This window comes from Littorina saxatilis, linkage group LG15 (genome assembly GCF_037325665.1).
Source record: "Littorina saxatilis isolate snail1 linkage group LG15, US_GU_Lsax_2.0, whole genome shotgun sequence".
NCBI lineage: Eukaryota > Metazoa > Mollusca > Gastropoda > Littorinimorpha > Littorinidae > Littorina > Littorina saxatilis.
Window position 1 is genome coordinate 44,558,456 of NC_090259.1, and position 23,640 is coordinate 44,582,095.

Genomic DNA, 23,640 nt, shown 5'->3' on the forward strand with positions numbered 1-23,640 from the left:
ATGATTTGGTTGAAAATACTTCAAATAGGAATAACCGTTGCGCTGTTCACATCGGAATCGATTTTTAAACAACTTAGTTCCGAAAACAATCGCTCGAAAGTTGGCTGAAATTTGGTTACAAAACGGCCATGTGAACGGCAATAAATTTACAAGGTGTGAGTGGCACCTAAAACGCTGTTGCGCTTAACACGCTACTCTCCCACAATACGATTAACCTTGCTATACGTTATAAGAGTATACACAGTCTCCAACAATACCCTCAAAGGCTAAGAGTGTTAATCACTTCGGTCAATTACGATAGTACTCCGCCCGGTCCTAACGTTTACACTCAATTAAAGGTAAGCTTACATTCCTTTTTTGTGCAAGCGATGAGGCCAAGAAAAGAAAAAATCCAATCTTTTCTGATTCCCTGACAGACCCTATTTTTCATTCCAAACCCTAGAACTTTTTTGGACCCTTCAAGTTCAACAACAACAAAATGTAAATGACAAAACTCGATTTTGCAGACTTTACAAGGAAAGGTACTCTTCTGCGCCACTCAAGGGAAACAGCTTGGAGGTCTCTGGTCCGGAAAAAGCCAGTTTTTGCATAATTATTTTCTTCTTCCAATTTGAAAGCCTCATTCATCTCAAAGACTGGTTTGAATTGACGACGTGTGAAAGCCCGGAAGTACGTCATAAACCGCTTAAATTCAATGCTCCTCCACCGAAGAGCGTCCGGTCACTACACTGTAAAGACACAGTGCTTCTCGTCAAAAAAGTTCCACCCACCATCTCAGATCGGGCATACTTTCACATGGGATAAACCCCCTCTTCTTGGACATATCAGTAGCCTGCCCGGGCGCAGTGGCGTGGTGGTAAGACGTCGGCCTCCTAATCGGAAGGTCGTGTGTTCGAATCCCGGTCGCTGCCGCCTGGTGGGTTAAAAGTGGAGATTTTTCCGATCTCCCAGGTCAACTTATGTGCAGACCTGCTAGTGACTTAACCCCCTTCGTGTGTACACGCAAGCACAAGACCAAGTGCGCACGGAAAAGATCCTGTAATCCATGTCAGAGTTCGGTGAGTTATAGAAACACGAAAATACCCAGCATGCCTCCCCCGAAATATAGAGTGCTATCCCTTCTGCCCCAAACGGCTGCATTTCAGGGCTCTCTCATATTTGTACTGTGCGCCTTGAGTCGCCTTGTGGTGAGATATGTGCGCGATATAAATTCTCGTATTATTTCCGTACACGCCACAATGACAAGTTTTTCCAACGAATTAATTCCACAGATTGCTTTTTATCCGTTTAAAAAATAATTAATCAAAATATTCTCACACTGCACAGAAAACACCCTGGCAGTTCACTTTTAGTACATATATGTCCAAGTGGAAGGATGGTCTTATCCTTCGTAAATGCCAGGCCAAATCTGGGACAGTGAGTTCAATCGTTTACATACGGAAGGACAGTACCTTTGGTTCGTGTTCAAGAAAAGGGGTGGTCTGATACTATGTAAAAGCCTGGCAAGATCTAGAACAGTGAGTTCAATCGTTTACATACGGAAGGACTATGTCTTTGGTTCGCGTCCAAGAAAAGGGACGGTCTGATACCACGTAAATGCCAGGCCAGATCTAGAACAGTGAGTTCAATCGTTTACATACGAAAGGACTATGGCTTGGGTTCGTGTTCAGGAGATGGGATGATCTGATACCACGTAAAAGCCTGGTAAGATCTGGGATTTGAGTTCAATCGTTAAAAGGGAAAGGACTGCCCCTTTAAGTCCAGTGCCCATCTAACGTCTGTACAATGTTGTCACTCCACTTTAAACCGCTTTCCTTTCCTCTTTCGCCAAGGACTGAAGCGGCTAGCAGGTAAATTTATACAGACACAAAAAGTGAGAGGGGAAAACAAAAAGAAGAGAGAAAAAGTAACAGGTTCAACATTGACTCACACTGTTTTACTGAGTGCTTGTTCGCCTGAACGGCTCTTGCTCATATTTGGAGTGGATACACTGAAACTGTTAGTAATCCGCTCGATCATCGGAGAACACACACATGGATACATGCGAACTCATGCATGCACGCAAGCGCGTAAATATTTATTAGAAACACAGTTTAGTAAAACACACACACTGCATTCGAAAGATAGACAACTCTACCAAATGAAAAGTGCGCATGAGTACCCACCCCCATCCTGAACTCATGCCTTTCTTTTTCTTTCTTTATTTGCTGTTTAACGTCGGTTTTCAACCACGAAGGTTATATCGCGACGGCGAAAGGAGGGGGGGGGGGGGGGGGGGGGAGATGGGATAGAGCCACTTGTTCACAAAAGCCACTTGTTCACAAAAGCACTAATCAAAAAATTGCTCCAGGGGCTTGCAACTGGGAGAATGCAAGTTTCCAGTACAAAGGACTTAACATTTCTTACATACTGCTTGACTAAAATCTTTACAAAAATTGACTATATTCTATACAAGAAACACTTAACAAGGGTAAAAGAAAAAACAGAATCCGTTAGTCGCCTCTTACGGCGTGCTGGGGAGCATCGGTAAATTCTTCCCCCTAACCCGCGGGGGGTTGAACTCAGGTTAAATCGAGAATGACTCGAGCCGAACTCATTTTGACCTGAGTTCAGGATGTACCCACCCCCCCCCCCCCCCTGCCTCCTCCACCACTAATCAGTAACTAACTCCATATATAGCGTGTCGTTGTAACAACAACAACAAGAAGAGCAAACGCTCGATCGAGTCACTTTCGCAGTTCTGAATATTATATGAGGCATCAGATGGACAGGAAGAAATTGCTATTCACAACACAAATAATTTGATGTAAAGAATAATCCTATAAAGTTTGAATCAAATCCGATGAATAGTTTCAGAGATATGATATTTCAATTTTTTTCCTTCAAGACATACCTGTGACCTTGAAAAAGGTCAAAGGTCACCAAAGCAGACGTCAAAGTGTAGAGGTCACTGGGAGTCACGTTCACATAAAATTTGAGCCCGGTCACTTTTATAGTTTCCGAGAAAAGCCCAACGTTAAGTTGTGTGTTGCCGAACAGAAAAGGCTAGTTATCTCCCTTGTTTTTCTGATAACGTTCGTAAAAGGCTACAGATGTAAATACTTTGATGTAAAGAATAATCCTACAAAGTTTCAATCACATCCGATGAACTTTGTCAAAGATATAAAATGTCTAATTTTTCCTTTGACGCTGACCTGTGACCTTGAAAAAGGTCAAAGGTCAACGAAACCATCGTTAAAGTGTAGAGGTCATTGGAGGTCACGACTAAACAAAATATGAGCCGGATCGCTTTGATAGTTTCCGAGAAAAGTCCAACGTTAAGGTGGTGTCTACGGACGGCCGGCCGGCCGGACGGCCGGCCGGACAGACTAACACTGACCGATTACATAGAGTCACTTTTTCTCAAGTGACTCAATAAAACCACCTCACACTTAGGTGTAACACTTTATACACCGGGCGTGTACACAAACAGCGACACGTTTCGGTGCAAAGTAAACACTTTGAATACCTGGTTTACTTTTTATTAAAGAAATACAGGGTGGCATGTATGTTATGCGATACAGACAATTTGTGACCACACAACAAGCTAAGCTTATATTAAGTGTGGTTATGAATACTTTGAATACCTCGCCATTGCATACTGCAAGAAGCACAAGTGCACACTCTATCTTACACTCAAGTTAATGAAAAACTCCCCCGTACCCCCTCCCCTCCCTCTCCAAACACAAACGCGGTGGAAAAACTGCCGCTGATGCATCAAAATAAGATTGAACATGTACACCATGTTGAGGTATGTACTGACGGGCCGACAACATGCATCTCATTTTGATGAGAGCAGTGTTGCACAACAGAACGGAGAGAAACTATAACTTTCACAAAACAGGAAACTCGGCACACAAACACCGACAAATATCTCGCTTTTTCAGTTTCAGGCGTGGACACAAACACTGAAGCCGCAGTGACGTTTCTAAAGTTCTGCTAAAAACAAAAACAAGACACACACATGTATACACAAAACCACTGTGATTAGACCTGTGTTGCGCAACAAAACGGAGAGAAACAGTAACAAAACAGGAAACTGGGCACACAAAACATCGACAAAATATCGCGCTTTTTTCAGGCGTGGAAACAAACAGTGACGTGTCTGACGGCTAAAAACACTTTGATTAGAGCAACAGCAGACGAAGGCCGTGGGGTGAAACCCTCACACTCCACACACACACGGCACAAACACTGCCCCCCCAACACACGTCTGTGACCTGTAGACATGAACTCGGGATCATGCCATTTTTAAAAGCACTGTGAAAGTTGTGACAACAAATTGAAACCGAAAGCGCTGCGCTGAAAGACTGATGATCTGCACAACTTGCACACAAATTAATTGAGATGTAATTTCCAACATGCACACACATGAAGTAATTCAGATGTTAATGCCCTCAGTGGCAGCGGCTAGTGCCAATCGGGAACATGTCACATTTAAGAGGCCTCTGTGTTCAATTCGGACGGACACAGTGTCAGCAGCAACCCCCCCCCCCCCCCCCGCCCCCTCACCGGGGTTGTCCAATTTCTTGCGGGCTAGTGACTTTCTTTAAGTTACTCGCGTGATTTAGTCATCCATGCACACAATAAGAATCGTTAAAACCACAAATCTTTTATATAACCTGCAATTCTTTTTGTATGTTTTCAAAACCACAAGCAAGAAACTCTTGATCGCACCAGAGGCCTGACCATTCGCACACACCAAGGACAATTGGAACTGGAAAACGCTGAAAACTGCATTCAATTTCCAGACCACGTCAACAAAGCATTGCTCCCATTGTAAACTGCACTCATAAATTGACGACCACATTAAAGCACCGCTTCAAATGAAAACTGCATCAAAGACTCTCACGTTCACATTAAAACCAAATGTCCTATTGGATATATATTGCACTAATCAATGCCATTACCTCACGACCACACAATGGCACTATTCATATTCGTGATTGCAAACGGCACACACAAATTCACGATCCCACAATACAAAAGAACTTATCCTATTGCAAACCGCACAATTAAAACCACTTCAATATTATAACACTGCTTATTCTACAAGAAGACATCTGACTAAGATCACAGCAACACCCTTTCAAGAGAGTTCTCCCCGACAAGCACAGAAAAGCGTCCTGCACTATCAAATCAATGACCAGACAAAAACACATTGTTCATAAACTGCAATACGAACTTAGATCATGAACGCTTATTGCAAGCACACTCCGAAGTCAACTGAAAGACACTTGAAGGTGCACTGATTCGAATCGCACGTCGAGAAAAGAGTGGCAACTATGTCCAGAACACAACCACACGCACCGACCCTCCGCGCAGCGGTGTGTCCCCTGCATACCAGACTGACCACAGCGAGGCCGAGTGGTCGCCCCTGACGGTGAGTGCACGCCCTGCACACTGACAACTGCACTGCCCGCAGCCACTGACCTAAGCTGGCGATACGATTACAGACCCGCCTGCCAATGTCGCGAACACTTCAAGATAAGTCCCAGAAATTACTACAGGCCTCTGCTTGAAAATCCCAGAAAACTCCGGGCCTCTACTTGTAAATTGTAATTCGCGAAAAAAACACAAAACCTCTGCTTAAAAATCCCAGAAAAACTCGTGAGCTCTGCTTCAAATAAAAAAAACAACTCCAGCCTCTGCTTGTAAAATCTCAGAAAATACCAGGCCTTTGCTTGTAAAATCCCAGTAAACACGTGCACCAGGCCTCTTCTTGAAAATCACAGAAAACTCCCGGCCTCTGCATGAAAACTCCACTGTACTTCAGGTCTCTGAGTCTGATTAACAATCACACAAAAGCAGACGGGAAAAAATCTTACCTCCTGCTTACTTTCAAATCACAAAACTAAAGAGACGTGTATGCGTGAATAACATCACGACTGCAGACAGAAATCACACAGAACTGGCAGTGAACAATATATGACAGGCACTGAGCAACAGACGACACTGCGAGTGTGTCACTCACTGCCTGTCACTATGACGGAAAGAATGGGTAAAAAAATCTTCGACGGCAAGTAAAGAGAATGTAGGGGGAAGAGGGGCCATCGGGGAGAGGTGTGTGTGTGTGGGGGGGGGGGGGGGAGAATTAAGTCCATAAGAACGGAGGGGGGGGGGGGGGGGTGGATTGGATGGCTGCAAAGGAGTCGGAGAACTGCAACAACGATTTAGGACAGGAATGTGTGCAAAAAGCGGAGGCGAGGGGAGGTGGTGTGTGGTAGAAAAGGTGTGTAAAAAATGTTGTTTCAGAGGAAATGTGACGACGAGAGACGGGCGAGACAGTAATAATGTTACTGACCCTAGGGACGCCTAGATATATATACATGTAGAAGATGGAGAATGTGTACTTGCACCACCCCCCCCCCCCCCCCCCGACGATGTTGAAATTTAGCATTTGGAAGGTGTTTTGGGGGGCTCTCCTTCAGAGTTGAAAAAACAAAAGGATTCTGTAGTGACCAATACAAGGACAGCAAAACACAACCAAATCAAATGTTCGCCAATGGAGGCTTTTCAGGACTCACAAACGAACACAGAGGGAAACAAAAAGTAAAAAAGCAGCAGAACGAAAAAGGTATGAAAAGAAGACTGAGGGAAAAAAAGATACATTTGCCGGGTTAGGGGGGGGGGGGGGGGGGGGTGGGTCCAGAGCCTGGGAAGAGACTGGGGAAGCGGACAGCTACAGACACAATCTAGAGTCACTTTGAGGGGGCCGGGCTAGACAACGTCCACATACAGCAAGAACACGACACCAACACCTTGACGATGTAGATGGCTCAGCAGATATCGACACGACATCGTGCGCCACACACAAGACAGAAGTCGCAGCACAGGCTTCATGTCTCACCCAGTCACATTATTCTGACACCGCACTAACCAGTCCTAGCACTAACCCCATAATGCCAGACGCCAGGCGGAGCAGCCACTAGATTGCCAATTTTAAAGTTTTAGGTATGACCCGGCCTCCCCCCCCCCCAAAAAAAAAAAAAAAAAAAAATCAAACAAACACACAAACCGTTCAACCAACTAACCATCCAGCCAACCCACCAAACCAATAATTAAAAGCTATGGGTACTTACTTGTGGTACATCCGGACGTGCTCTGCCAGGGGCAGCTATTCCATAACACACTGTGATCCACGACGTTATCTCCCTTGAAGTTGACGCCCGGACCAGCATAAAGACATCCAGTGAAGTTTTCCCCGACCACTAAATCCGAAGACGAGATGGAAGCACTGAGCAGGTCTGTGTTGAACGTGGAGTTAGCCACAACACTGCTGTACAGCGTGCCCTTGCTCAGCTGGGAAACATTCAAATACACCGCGCCTAGATAGGTCTTCAACCTCACTGTGTACTGTTCGTTGTTGCCCAACCCCTCGCCCACCGAGAGTGACGTCACTAGCTGTGACGCGTCACCGCCGCTGGATGACGTCACAGTCCACTCAAACACGACGGAGCCGTTGCGGAGGAAGAGAGCGAAGTGAGAGAAGCCTGAGGACAGTGAATTTGCTGCCCGCTGCGAGAGAAAGCTGCCCTCTTCGCTACACGTGCGAAACGTCAGTTCTTTCGAAAGGCGAAGATCCCACGTGGACTGCGGAATCGTCACGAATGACGTGCGGTTGAAAAAGCCGAAGTCACGTGATGATGACGATGATGACGATGATGACGTAGGTGAGGGAATGACGTCATCGTTGTTCTGTGCGAATGATAAGCCTGCCGCCAGCAGCAGGATGAAGGAACCTGCAGGCAAAATTGAAAGATGATGAAAATCAAATAAATAAGCAGCCAAAGTTGCCAGCAGTGTTCAATAAGGGTCATTTTTTGTTAAAACGCCGCAAAAAATTCACAGAGTGAGAGAAGTTTTACGCCCTCACAACAAAGCCATAAGGGGCGTGTTACCGGGGTGTTACCCCGACTTTAGATGAGATACACAGTGCGTGTATGCGTGTTACGGTAAAAACAGCCACCTGCATTTTGGGCAGAATGACCGAGGTCTTCAAAGTGCCACTGTGGTGACACGGGAGATGGGGGGAAGGGGGGGGGGGGGGGGGGCATGGATACCATCTCTGAGTCTGAATATAACGTTCACAGAGCTGTCACCATTATTGTTAATGTTAGCATAATCGATTGTAGTTTCATATTTTGAAGTCAGAAATGAGAACCACTTTTTGTTTCATGTTGATAACTAGCTTGTTTTCTCGCGATGAAATTTTATGTTGTGCTTGGAAGCTTTTCTCTATTCTGTGAACCGTTACGGTTAGGTGTAATTAAAGCGAAATAGGTTTGATAGACACATAGCAAAATTGGACACATTCACAACTGGTCCATATCAGGAGCTTGGCGACATATCACGGGGCAGCTCAGTATGACAGTCAGATTGATTTGTTTCAGTTCGATGAAAACATTATTGAACGCACAACAAGAAACTTAAAGCAACAACGATAAAAATAGAGAGAAAACCAATGAAATTATCTTTTACACGTAAAGAAGACTGTTTGATATATTTTCAAAGGATTGACCATTTGTTATAGTTTACTGTCAGAAAGTCAGCGTGTTGATGAATGACTGAATCAAGCATTCATCTTTTTCTCCTTCTTCTTTTTGAAGGTGGTCCCTATAACGGGACACAGTGACACATACGTTTAGATGTTGCTATTATTTGTGTTTGTAGAAAGACTGCTCCAACACTGCTCAAGTCTTAGCTGTCTTATACAGCAAATTGTGTATGCAATCAGCTGTGTCTAGCTGGGGACAGAAACTAGTCCCTCAAGCATACAGTTTAGAGTGAACGATGCTGGAAGTGTACAATAAAGTGAACAAGCGATGCTAGAAGTGTACAATAAAGTGAACAAGCGATGCTAGAAGTGTACAATAAAGTGAACAAGCGATGCTAGAAGTGTACAATAAAGTGAACAAGCGATGCTAGAAGTGTACAATAAAGTGAACAAGCCTAACGGTTTTGTTGTTTGTGCGTCCAAAACTTTGGCTTGTTTTGGCATGACTGTGCAAGGTAAGGTATCTTTCGGAGCGCACTTGCATCGGTTTTTTTGTCAGAAAAAGAGATGGTCCATATCAGGAAACGGTCCTTCCCCTACAATTGTAACAGAACCTAAACGACCCGCGAAACAAGCTTGACAAAATGTTTTAGAGAAACATAACTGAAAAACAAACAAGTCGCGTAAGGCGAAATTACTACATTTAGTCAAGCTGTGGAACTCACAGAACGCACTGCATTTTTTCACAATGACCGTAGTCCGCCGCTTGTGCAAAACGGAGTGAAACTGACGAGACTGTTTAGCGCAGTGGTGGTTTCGCTGTGCTGCATAGCACGCTTTTCTGTACCTCTCTTCGTTTTAACTTTCTGAGCGTGTTTTTAATCCAAACATATCATATCTATATGTTTTGGAATCAGGAACCGACAAGGAATAAGATGAAGGTGTTTTTAAATCGATTTCGAAAATTTAAATTTGATCATAATTTTTATATTTTTCATTTTCAGAGCTTGTTTTTAATCCAAATATAACATATTTATATGTTTATGGAATCAGGAAATGATGTAGAATAAGATGAACGTAAACTTGGATCGTTTTATATAAAAAAAAATTATTACAATTTTCAGATTTTTAATGACCAAAGTCATTAATTAATTTTTAAGCCACCAAGCTGAAATGCAATAGCCAATACCGAAGTCCGGCCTTCGTCGAAGATTGCTTTACAAAAATGTCAATCAATTTGATTGAAAAATGAGGGTGTGACAGTGCCGCCTCAACTTTTACAAAAGCCGGATATGACGTCATCAAAGGTATTTATCGAAAAAATGAAAAAAACGTCCGGGGATATCATTCCCAGGAACTCTCATGTCAAATTTCATAAAGATCGGTCCAGTAGTTTGGTCTGAATCGCTCTACACACACACACACACACACACGCACAGACAGACAGACACACACACACACATACACCACGACCCTCGTCTCGATTCCCCCTCTATGTTAAAACATTTAGTCAAAACTTGACTAAATGTAAAAACGAATGACTGCGCCGAACAACAAACAACGCTAAAAGCCACAAACAACCCAAACAAAGCCAGAACAAAGAGCAAAACAAATTCAGTCAGCGAAGTTGGACAGAAGAGCGATCGATACTGAAACAAACATTTTCCCTTTCCCTTTCTAACTCTGATCTCGTGAACGCTGTTGTCACCGCAGTCGGGGGAAGGGAGATAAGTTATACACCGACATAGAATAATGGGTTGTCGGCAGGAGACAAAGCCAGTGTTCCCTCTTCAGGCCATGTGTTGTCTCCCTCTAATGCTATATCTCCCGAGCTTTTTCACGACTTCAAACAGACTTCCTCGCCATATATATCTCGGAACAGACATTTGGCGACGACAGTCTATAGGAAAGGCCGAAACTTATGTCAAATCGCCGAAAGCGCTGCTTTCATTTTGACAGATTTGCCAATGTCTTCACGGTGGACAAAACATAACATCAAGGAAAACCCGAAAATTCGGTGCATAAACTGTATTTGCCAATTCTGCAAATTTGCCATTAATTCGAAAGATGCAATGGTAGGCCTAAATGGTGGAGCAGTGAGCAAAATCAATAGACCAAAAACTTGGAATAATTACATTTTCAAGCACATGGGGAATGACGTCATTATCCAACTTCCAAAGCGAACTGTATGTCTCATCTTGCGAATATTTGATTTGACTTTTTTTTTTTTTTTTTTTGGGGGGGGGGGGGGGCGTCCTCTAATACACGCCAAGCACAACACAGTGCCTTCCTGTGCCGTGACCACATAGTGTGGTGTCTCCATGGCGACTGGAAGTGTCTTGTTTAGCTCATCAACAGCGACCATCATAACCTGCCAATGCCATCATATTGGTCTTCATTCAACAAAAAAGCAAGGCCTGGCTAAAAACAGCACTTGGCAGCCACACTACATATTCCGGACTTAGTGTGTGACATCATAATAGCGAATCTGCCAAAGAAAACCTGTCAGATCTTATTAAATATTAGTGAGGGAGGGAGAGAGGAGGGGTAAGATCGAGGGGGGCTGGGTGACTGTATGACCCAAGGGCAGTCGGCCTTGCCATACTAAAATGTTGAATTGTTATTATATTTTGTTCTGAACTCATTTCATCTTGATTCTAAGAAGTGAACGTCTTTGTGAGATCCTTTTTATATTTAGTCAAGTTTTGACTAAATATTTTAACATCGAGGGGGAATCGAAACGAGGGTCGTGGTGTATGTGCGTGCGTGCGTGCGTGTGTGTGTGTGTGTGTGTGTGTAGAGCGATTCAGACTAAACTACTGGACCGATCTTTATGAAATATGACATGAGAGTTCCTGGGTATGAAATCCCCGAACGTTTTTTTCATTTTTTTGATAAATGTCTTTGATGACGTCATATCCGGCTTTTCGTGAAAGTTGAGGCGGCACTGTCACGCCCTCATTTTTCAACCAAATTGGTTGAAATTTTGGTCAAGTAATCTTCGACGAAGCCTGGGGTTCGGTATTGCATTTCAGCTTGGTGGCTTAAAAATTAATTAATGACTTTGGTCATTAAAAATCTGAAAATTGTAAAAAACAATAAAAATTTATAAAACGATCCAAGTTTACGTTCATCTTATTCTACATCATTTGCTGATTCCAAAAACATATAAATATGTTATATTCGGATTAAAAACAAGCTCTGAAAATTAAATATATAAAAATTATTATCAAAATTAAATTGTCGAAATCAATTTAAAAACACTTTCATCTTATTCCTTGTCGGTTCCTGATTCCAAAAACATATAGATATGATATGTTTGGATTAAAAACACGCTCAGAAAGTTAAAACAAAGAGAGGTACAGAAAAGCGTGCTATCCTTCTTAGCGCAACTACTACCCCGCTCTTCTTGTCAATTTCACTGCCTTGACTTTTGTGATAACTTTGTGGTAAGTGACCCATGTGTCTGGCAGTGCTTGGCCAGTGGTGGTTCTAAACATGTCTATGGATATTTGATTAAGAATACTGATCCTCTGAAATGTATTGAAAAGTGGACAGCTGCACTGAACTGTAATGTAGATGTCAATAAGGTTTTTCTAAAAATTAAAAGAACAACTGAGGACGTACGTCTCAGATGGTTTCAGTATAGACTGATATATAGAATTATACCCACCCAGCGTTTTTTGCATCTGAGAAAAATTGTTGAATCTCCTATTTGTACTTTCTGCGGACAGCAGGAGGAAACGCTAGAACATCTTTTTTGGGACTGTACAAAAACACAGGCTTTTTGGAATGATTTCCTTCAGTGGATGCGAGACAATTTTGTACATTGTACTAATGTTAGACTGTATAAGCAACTTATTATCTGTGGCTACCAAACAAACTGTGTGACGGACAAAACCTTTGATCTGTTCCTTCTAATCGCAAAATACCACATTTATACATCTAAAATACGTGCGACCGGCCCCCATTTTCAGGTTCTTTTTTTAACTCTAAAACAAAGATTTTTGGCAGAGAAGCACAATGCATTGGTTAACAATGAGTTAACTTCTTTCAACAGAAACTGGAATCTGTACAGGCATGCGATTGAATGATTTTATGTTTTTTTATTTTTTTTATTTTTATTTTTTATTTTTTTAGCCTGGTCACCGCTCGCTATCCTCTTCCTCTTCTTTCCCTGATCCTTATTCTCTTCTGTCACTCTTCTTTCTTCCTCTCTCTTTTCTCTCTATCCTTTTTGTACTGTCTGTTTATATGTGTGTGTGTAAGTGATATGGTTGAGATGGCCTCAACTGGATATTTGCTATTTTCGTTACCCTATGTAGACTGTTTGTGATCTGTTTTATGTTATATTGTCTGGAAAAGAAAAAAGAATAATAAAAAAAAATAAAAAAATAAAAAAAAATTTCACTGCCTTTGCCATGAGCGGTGGCCTGACGATGCTACGAGTAAAATGGCATTGCGTTTCATTCTGTGAGTTCGACAGCTACTTGACTAAATATTGTATTTTCGCCTTACGCGACTTGTTATTTTATTTGTATGTATATTTAAAGGTGGTCGTCTACATTTTTGCTTTTTTTCAATAATCTTATGGTTAGATTTCGCTAAAAAGTTATGTCAGATGATGAATGAACCATGGGGAAAAAAGTTATAGAAAAAAAATATATGTAATTTTTATTTTATTTTTGGGTAGCGTGACTCACGCTTCCAATATTTTGTTTTCTGTTTGCTGAGAACATGTGCTTTGCCTAAAAATACTGACCAATCAAATCCATGTCACTATGCTTATAGCCACGCCCACAGGAGCTTGTATCAAATCGCCGGTCGATCATTATTTACAGTCCACTACTACGACATACGTATATAGTACTAGTAGTATGTCGTAGTAGTGGACTGTAAATAATGATCGACCGGCGATTTGATACAAGCTCCTGTGGCCACGCCCAAACAAGTGCAGCAACAGTTTGACACTGGAGCGCTGTCCACGCAAGTTTTTTTTAAACGCACGAAATGCACGGGATTTGAGAGGAGTTTTGCGCTTGGCATTTTCCAAATAAGGATATCCTACTATGAGTACTACGCTGGAATACTACAATGAATTTTCAAACGGCTGCACTGGCTTGTCTTTCCTGATCGAAAGGGAGTGTATTGTTGATAATTGTGGATAATAGACTCTGCATTTTAATGGTCAAATGGCGATTTCGGTATAAAAATGTAGACAAGGACCTTTAATATATATATATATAATTTTTTGAAACTTTTTAGGGTGTTTTTTGATTGTTTACCAATTATGTTACAACTGTCTCAATATAATGTGTACGTCTGTGCACTAAAAAGACAATAAGGTCGATTCACGTGTAAATATATCTTTGTGTCTGTATTAAGACATTCTATAAACTAACCTCTTACAAGAAACTGACCTGGTTCCCTAAAGTTTATTGACCAAAAGAACTTGGTCGTTTAACGGTTTTGTTGGCTATAAATGATCTGGTGTAGACTGCTCCTACTACATGTAGCTGCATCTGGCAAACGCATCAAATAAAACCTCGCATCCCTACAATGGGCGAAGGAGAAACGGCAAATTGGGAAAGTTGGCCAGAGACCTGTTGCCCCAAACAATGCCAATGGTGATGCAAGCCAAAGGCCCCAGAGACAAAGACAGCACACACAGACTGATGGCTGACAAAGGTATCAGCTTTCTGCTGGCCGTGTTGTCTGTCAGAGTGACCGTGTTGCTGCAGCAGACTGCAGAGTCTCAACACACACTGACAACGGTATCCGATAACACTAGTCAGGGTTAAAGATGCCTTTCAATCCCGTGTAAACGATTATGTAAACCACATGTCCATGCTAAGTTCATGGGGTAAATGCTGTCTTTTGTTGACTTCGCGAAGACTTAAAGGAACATTTTTTTTCCCGAAAACTGAATTCAGTGCAAAAGTCTTCGTACAGCAACCAAGCTTCTTGAAGAAAGCTTCGCGAAGTCGATTTCGCCCATTAAATATCAGACTTTAGGGTTTAAGATCCCCATCCCTTTTTTCAACACACGTCTATCCCAGATCTGCGTTCATAATATCTATAGACTACCTCCACGTTGAAGCCTTAAAAGGCAGAGTCCTTCCCATCAAAACAAATTGGCTCACTATCTCAAATTTGCAAAGGATTTGACGGGCGCAATTGTTTAGTGGAATAGACGCCGGCCTCCAATGCGAAAGGCCGTGGGTTCGAATCCCGTCCGCACCTGGTGGGTTAAGGGTGGAGATTTTTTCTGATCTCCCAGGTCAACTGATGTGTGGACCTGCTAGTGCCTTATCCCCCTTCATGTGTACACGCAAGTACAAGACCAACTGCGCTCGGAAAAGATCGGGTTATAGAAACACGAAAATACCAAGCATGCATCCTCCGAAAGCAGCGTATGGCTGCCTAAAATGGCGGGATAAAAACGGCCATTCACGTAAAAACCCACTCGTGAACAAAAATGAGTGAGGAACGTTCGAGTGTCAGTACATGGACGAATAAAAACAGTGCCTCAAAGTTTCTTGTAGTCGGTGTTGTCTGACACAGACAAACCAGGTATCAGGTGACTCTGACAATCAGACGGGTTACAAGAGTGCCTAACGGCAACATGAACATCTGCACAAACCTATGGAAAGCCGTTTGGCTCATAACCATTACACGTGTAAAAAATGATTAGTACACGTGCAATAAATAATGAATACACGTGTAATTAATAATTAATACACGTGTAATAAAAATGTCATACACGTGTACGAAATGATTAAATACACGCGTAATAAACATTTCTTACACGTGAATTTAATCATTTCTTACACGTGTATGAAATATTTATTACACGTGTATTAATCATTATGCTATTCCATAGCATAAGAAAAAAGATAAATTACACGTGCAATAAGAAACAAATACACGTGTATTAATCATTTATTACACGTGTATTTATGATTTATTACACGTGTAATGGTTATGAGCCAAACGGCTTTCCATACAAACCACAGGGCGAGAAGCATAACAATTATCCGCCGGATAGGGTTGGGCTTAAACTATGACGGCTTACTAGTGCCAAAACCTCATAATTGTAATTATTAAGGGAAAATTAGTAATTTTCCCTTGATAATTACCATTTTCACCTGTTAATTACTAATTTTTAGTTTTGGCTCACTTCCTGACGGATTGCTAGTGCCTATACTAAAAATTAGTCATTATCCCGTGAAAATGAGTAACTAACGAGTGAAAACAGTAACTGACAGCGTTAATTAGTAATTATCACGTGATAATGGGTAACCCCAGATTTTGGCACTAGTAAGCCGTCATATTAAACAATCATCGTTGTCTTCTTCTAGGACCAAGGGAATGGAGATACTGTTGCCGCCAACAAACTAAAACCACAGAAAGTTTGACATATATCTCATTTTGATTGAAACTGCAATCGCCACAGTGCACCCTCAAATTAAAAAAACCAAAAAAAGTATTATATTTTTTACAGAAATGTCTCATTTCGACTGTATAAAAAAATACACAGACTGATCGACAATGTCATTCTGACAAGTCTCGGTGCCTGACCGACCACTAACAAAAACAATAATCTCTCGCCGAGAGTCAGTGACTGTTCTTATAGTCACGCTGGTCACAATCAGTGAAGCGGCACAGGTACTACGGTCTACCTGCTGGGCACTAATGTCCTGGATAATATAGTGTCCAGCCTTAAGTGCTGTCACCGTTACGTAGAGGAATGGCGATATGACTTTTGGCTTCGCTAGGTCCATTAGATGTATAGCACAGGCGCACACAAGCAAAATTATAATGTGAAACCCACCTTTTACAATTCAAGATATTAAAAAGCTTTAAAAAACAACCCAAAAAAACAAGAAATTCCTCCGAGGTAGGAAAAACACCCCCGTCCTTACCATTCTCACTGCCACCAACTGAGAAGGTTATTTCCCTTTGACCATTAATATGTCCCTCTATAAGTCCTTGTAGAATCTTAATCCACCAATAACTCCCTAACCGTGTGTTTGACTGGTCCCAAATTTTGTAAGGACCGTCTCAGGAATGTATAGAACCTGTTCACCAAGTTTGGTGACGATCGGTCCGTTCATTCTTGAGATCTATATGCGAACACAAACACACAAACACACAAACAAACAAACAAACAAACACATCGACCGAATCCTATACACACCCCTATACCGGGGGTGTAAAAAAAACACCACCACCACCAACAACAACAACAACAAACAGTGAACATCGGGTCTTATTTTCTCTTGTCTTCTTCTTATTATTTTTTTTCTACTTGGTTTGTTTGTGTGCCCGAAGAAGACCCTAGGGTTGAAACGTTGCTGTTATTCGTTCTTTATTCTTCCTTTGAACGTGAGTACAGTATTTTTGATTTAGTCGCCATCGTTCTTGTGCTCAAAATGAAGGTAACTGTACAGACAGTAGGATTAGGAACAGAACTACTGAAAAAATAAGGTGTTAACACTAACAAGGGGTGGGGGGGGGGGGGGGGGGGGGGGGGGGTGGGTTCCACCTTATCATTATATAACTGTACAGCCTAAAATGCTCCCACGGTTACCTGAGAGAACAGAACATAATTTTTGATTTGCTATGTTCATTTAATAAAGCACAGGTGCACGAATGCTAAAAAGACGTCACACGTACTGCCAAGCCTTAAGATGTCACAGTTATGAAGAGGAATGGGAACATAGTTTTTAATTAGCTATGTGTCATTTGACAATGCTTCATCGTGCCATAGGTGGTGCTCTTTTCGGAAGGTAGAGTGCCCCCCCCCCCCCCCCCCCCCCCTGTCATCTCAAATTGTCGGTTCACAATGTCTGCAAAATTAGATGCGATCATTGTAGCATTTTTGTATGTGTCTTAAAAGGGGGGTTCCACTGTCCCAACACCGAAGTCTTAAATCGGGGGTCTGATCTTAACAGAGGGGTTCCACTGTACCAAGACTGAAGTCTTAAATTGGGGGTCTTAACAGGGGGATTCCACTGTACCAACACCGAAGTCTTAAATCGGGGGTCTGATCTTAACAGAGGGGTTCCACTGTACCAAGACTGAAGTCTTAAATTGGGGGTCTTAACAGGGAGATTCCACTGTACCAACACCGAAGTCTTAAATCGGGGGTCTGATCTTAACAGAGGGGTTCCACTGTACCAAGACTGAAGTCTTAAATTGGGGGTCTTAACAGGGAGATTCCACTGTACCAACACCGAAGTCTTAAATCGGGGGTCTGATCTTAACAGAGGGGTTCCACTGTACCAAGACTGAAGTCTTAAATTGGGGGTCTTAACAGGGGGATTCCACTGTACCAACACCGAAGTCTTAAATCGGGGGTCTGATCTTAACAGAGGGGTTCCACTGTACCAAGACTGAAGTCTTAAATTGGGGGTCTTAACAGGGAGATTCCACTGTACCAACACCGAAGTCTTAAATCGGGGGTCTGATCTTAACAGAGGGGTTCCACTGTACCAAGACTGAAGTCTTAAATTGGGGGTCTTAACAGGGGGATTCCACTGTACCAACACCGAAGTCTTAAATCGGGGGTCTGATCTTAACAGAGGGGTTCCACTGTACCAAGACTGAAGTCTTAAATTGGGGGTCTTAACAGGGAGATTCCACTGTACCAACACCGAAGTCTTAAATCGGGGGTCTGATCTTAACAGAGGGGTTCCACTGTACCAAGACTGAAGTCTTAAATTGGGGGTCTTAACAGGGGGATTCCACTGTACCAACACCGAAGTCTTAAATCGGGGGTCTGATCTTAACAGAGGGGTTCCACTGTACCAAGACTGAAGTCTTAAATTGGGGGTCTTAACAGGGAGATTCCACTGTACCAACACCGAAGTCTTAAATCGGGGGTCTGATCTTAACAGAGGGGTTCCACTGTACCAAGACTGAAGTCTTAAATTGGGGGTCTTAACAGGGGGATTCCACTGTACCAACACCGAAGTCTTAAATCGGGGGTCTGATCTTAACAGAGGGGTTCCACTGTACCAAGACTGAAGTCTTAAATTGGGGGTCTTAACAGGGAGATTCCACTGTACCAACACCGAAGTCTTAAATCGGGGGTCTGATCTTAACAGAGGGGTTCCACTGTACCAAGACTGAAGTCTTAAATTGGGGGTCTTAACAGGGGGATTCCACTGTACCAACACCGAAGTCTTAAATCGGGGGTCTGATCTTAACAGAGGGGTTCCACTGTACCAAGACTGAAGTCTTAAATTGGGGGTCTTAACAGGGAGATTCCACTGTACCAACACCGAAGTCTTAAATCGGGGGTCTGATCTTAACAGAGGGGTTCCACTGTACCAAGACTGAAGTCTTAAATTGGGGGTCTTAACAGGGGGATTCCACTGTACCAACACCGAAGTCTTAAATCGGGGGTCTGATCTTAACAGAGGGGTTCCACTGTACCAAGACTGAAGTCTTAAATTGGGGGTCTTAACAGGGAGATTCCACTGTACCAACACCGAAGTCTTAAATCGGGGGTCTGATCTTAACAGAGGGGTTCCACTGTCCCAACACTGACGTCTTAAATTGGGGGTCTTAACAGGGAGATTCCACTGTACCAACACCGAAGTCTTAAATCGGGGGTCTGATCTTAACAGAGGGGTTCCACTGTACCAAGACTGAAGTCTTAAATTGGGGGTCTTAACAGGGGGATTCCACTGTACCAACACCGAAGTCTTAAATCGGGGGTCTGATCTTAACAGAGGGGTTCCACTGTACCAAGACTGAAGTCTTAAATTGGGGGTCTTAACAGGGAGATTCCACTGTACCAACACCGAAGTCTTAAATCGGGGGTCTGATCTTAACAGAGGGGTTCCACTGTACCAAGACTGAAGTCTTAAATTGGGGGTCTTAACAGGGGGATTCCACTGTACCAACACCGAAGTCTTAAATCGGGGGTCTGATCTTAACAGAGGGGTTCCACTGTACCAAGACTGAAGTCTTAAATTGGGGGTCTTAACAGGGAGATTCCACTGTACCAACACCGAAGTCTTAAATCGGGGGTCTGATCTTAACAGAGGGGTTCCACTGTCCCAACACTGACGTCTTAAATTGGGGGTCTTAACAGGGAGATTCCACTGTACCAACACCGAAGTCTTAAATCGGGGGTCTGATCTTAACAGAGGGGTTCCACTGTACCAAGACTGAAGTCTTAAATTGGGGGTCTTAACAGGGAGATTCCACTGTACCAACACCGAAGTCTTAAATCGGGGGTCTGATCTTAACAGAGGGGTTCCACTGTACCAAGACTGAAGTCTTAAATTGGGGGTCTTAACAGGGGGATTCCACTGTACCAACACCGAAGTCTTAAATCGGGGGTCTGATCTTAACAGAGGGGTTCCACTGTACCAAGACTGAAGTCTTAAATTGGGGGTCTTAACAGGGGGATTCCACTGTACCAACACCGAAGTCTTAAATCGGGGGTCTGATCTTAACAGAGGGGTTCCACTGTACCAAGACTGAAGTCTTAAATTGGGGGTCTTAACAGGGGGATTCCACTGTACCAACACCGAAGTCTTAAATCGGGGGTCTGATCTTAACAGAGGGGTTCCACTGTACCAAGACTGAAGTCTTAAATTGGGGGTCTTAACAGGGGGATTCCACTGTACCAACACCGAAGTCTTAAATCGGGGGTCTGATCTTAACAGAGGGGTTCCACTGTACCAAGACTGAAGTCTTAAATTGGGGGTCTTAACAGGGGGATTCCACTGTACCAACACCGAAGTCTTAAATCGGGGGTCTGATCTTAACAGAGGGGTTCCACTGTACCAAGACTGAAGTCTTAAATTGGGGGTCTTAACAGGGAGATTCCACTGTCCCAACACCGAAGTCTTAAATCGGGGGTCTGATCTTAACAGAGGGGTTCCACTGTACCAAGACTGAAGTCTTAAATTGGGGGTCTTAACAGGGGGATTCCACTGTACCAACACCGAAGTCTTAAATCGGGGGTCTGATCTTAACAGAGGGGTTCCACTGTACCAAGACTGAAGTCTTAAATTGGGGGTCTTAACAGGGGGATTCCACTGTACCAACACCGAAGTCTTAAATCGGGGGTCTGATCTTAACAGAGGGGTTCCACTGTACCAAGACTGAAGTCTTAAATTGGGGGTCTTAACAGGGAGATTCCACTGTCCCAACACCGAAGTCTTAAATCGGGGGTCTGATCTTAACAGAGGGGTTCCACTGTACCAAGACTGAAGTCTTAAATTGGGGGTCTTAACAGGGAGATTCCACTGTACCAACACCGAAGTCTTAAATCGGGGGTCTGATCTTAACAGAGGGGTTCCACTGTACCAAGACTGAAGTCTTAAATTGGGGGTCTTAACAGGGGGATTCCACTGTACCAACACCGAAGTCTTAAATCGGGGGTCTGATCTTAACAGAGGGGTTCCACTGTACCAAGACTGAAGTCTTAAATTGGGGGTCTTAACAGGGGGATTCCACTGTACCAACACTGGTCTTTAAATCGGGAGTCTGATCTTAACAGAGGGGTTCCACTGTGCCAACACTGAAGTCTTAAATTTGGGGGTCTTAATAGGGGGGTTCCACTGTAGCAACACGTCAGTGGTTGTGAATGAAGCGAGGCGGAATGATTGACAGTGCGAGGTGACAGGTATGTACCGTTAGCACTCACACCGCCACACTCCCCCCCGCTCGCCCTCTCATCTCACTCAGTCCCGGCTGTACGATACTACCCAGGGCCGGACTAGGGGGGGGGGGGGGGTATTGGGGTTGCGCAACCCCCCCCCCCCCCCCCCCCCCTGGCTTAAGAATGTACCTCCAAAACGCTTCTTTTTTGTGTGTGGGGGAGGATCATCATGAAATTCGAGGAGAAATCGCACCTCTCACCCCCTCAAGACATTTTTCTTCAACGATTTTTGTGATGAAAAGTATGAGTCCTTACAATCTCAATTCTTCTTCATTGCCTATACAGATTGCTGTCGAATTTTACCTTTTTCGTTCAAGGAGAGGCTTCCTTTCCCTCCAGAAACATCAAAAAACGTTCAGCTTCACACTCACACACATTCTCTCTCTCTCTCTAAAATATGTTTGAAGTGATCAGATTGAACTTTCAAGTTTAATTAAACTGTAAGTTTAGTGTCCCAAATTCAAAAAACCTAATAAGACAGCAATATGCCACACTGTTGTTACAAAAGTAACATAATCCAGAATAGCGGCAATTTTGGCATGAATACAAAATGAATTCATTCTGCAAATGTTCCTTCTGTCATGTTTAATTTGAGGAAGATACATGTATATAAAACAGGCAACTTGTGCCGTTTGGCTAAAGGAGGACTTTTGTAACTGAAGTAAATCATTGCGGAAAAAAATCGATTCATTCCATACATGTTCTTTGCTTCATTTTCAAAGAAAGTAAGTACATGATGTACTTTCTTTGTTTCAATAATCATGTTTAAAATCAGATTGAAGTTTGAACTCGCTCTCAAGTGTTCACACACGATCAGATTGGTATTTGTAATGACCACACACAATCAGATACCATCTCAGCTCGGAGCTTTTGTTTGTTTGTTTATTTGTTGCTTAACGTCCAGCCGACTACGCAGAGCCATATCAGGACGAGGAAGGGGGGGATGAAGGGGGCCACTTGTCAAGCGATTCCTGTTTACAAATGCACTAACCCATTACTTGTGTCCCAGCAGGCTTTAGTAAAACTAAATTAATACCTACTGGAAGATTACCAGTTTCCAGTATGTTAAAATAGGCTTAACCTATCTACTGCTGGACTTACATCAGAACACTAACAGATTAAACTATACATGAATCGCGAGACAAGCGGCAAGAGAAGAGATTTTTGGAAAAAATACAGGTGAATGAGCAAGAAGGCAGAAAAAAAAGAATTCATGAAGAAAAAGAGAGCATGACAGGAAAGAGGAACCAAAAATCTACCTAACAGCAAACTAGAAAGCTCCTGCGGTTCCAAAAACAGGAGGGGCCTTTAATTTCATAACCGCAGTGCCCCACTGCGGGAGCTCGGAGCTACGAAGATTAACTTCAAACATCATGCATATTCATGAACGGCTTTTGTAAGGATCAGATTGGATTGCGAAATAAAGCCATACCCAGCTGTGTTCACAAACGTTTTTTGTCTGAAATACTTTGCATTTGAATGAAACATGAAACTGTACTTTTGGGCTTAGTTTTTGTTTAGGCCCCCAAAAAATAGGTGTGGTTACGGTAACATAGCCAAAAAAAATAGGGTAGGAAGGTAGGCAATCACTTTTTTTAAAAAAAATTTTTTCTAATGTGTACCTACTTGACAGGGAAATAAGTGTGCGACTCGAGCGCTTTCGCTTTCATTGCGTTTTCTGCACTCGTTTTCTTTTTTTTTTGACAAATGTAATAAAAAGTTATAGGGTCGGCCCCTAAAAAAAGGGTAGGTCGGGTTACCGTAACCACACCTATTTTTTTTTTTAGGCCTTACCTCTCCCCATGTGTTTAACTGAAAACATTTCCCTGTATGTATTCATGTTTAAGTTGCAACTGACAAAGCATTCTGTCTCAGTGTCTGTCTGTGTGTCTCTCTCTCCCTCCTCTCTTTTGCTCTCTCTGTAACTGAAAATGAAATAGAGCTCTCTCCCCCCCCCCCTCTCTGTATCCTGTCAAAAATCAGGTTCCGTTAAATGTGATCACCACTATGGGATTAACATTGAATTTATTTATTGAATTTCATGTTTGATCATATTCACCAGTAACGTATTCTAACTGTTTTAATAAAATACTGTAATTCCATTCATTCTTGTAAAGGGCTGAGCTGTAAGACTGTCTGTACCCTCCCCTACCCTCATAGCCCTACCCCCTATATATCAACAATATTTTCAGCAATGGAGAAAGGGGTAACAGGCAACTTGTGCCATTTGGCTACAGTTTGAAAAATATCAAGTGTACAGGTATACTATCTTATTACCTGCTGGTGGTTTTGGTTACACAATCACACGATCCTTGTTTATCTACCTGACACGGGTGTGTGAGAGGGAGAGGGTTGTTTAACAGACTTACCTAAAGATTAGAACATTCCAGGCTGACATAATGTTAACCTGGTAGTC

General features: G+C 42.8%; 1 protein-coding gene across 1 annotated transcript in view; it reads right to left on the reverse strand.

The window, feature by feature from the left end:
- Window positions 1-23,640, reverse strand: part of LOC138949432 (protein crumbs-like) — a 130,441-nt gene that overhangs the window by 99,696 nt on the left and 7,105 nt on the right. Inside the window, exon 2 of the mRNA XM_070321257.1 lies at window positions 7,122-7,781. Coding sequence (XP_070177358.1) covers window positions 7,122-7,781 — 660 coding nt within the window. The remainder of the gene's footprint in view (window positions 1-7,121; window positions 7,782-23,640) is intronic.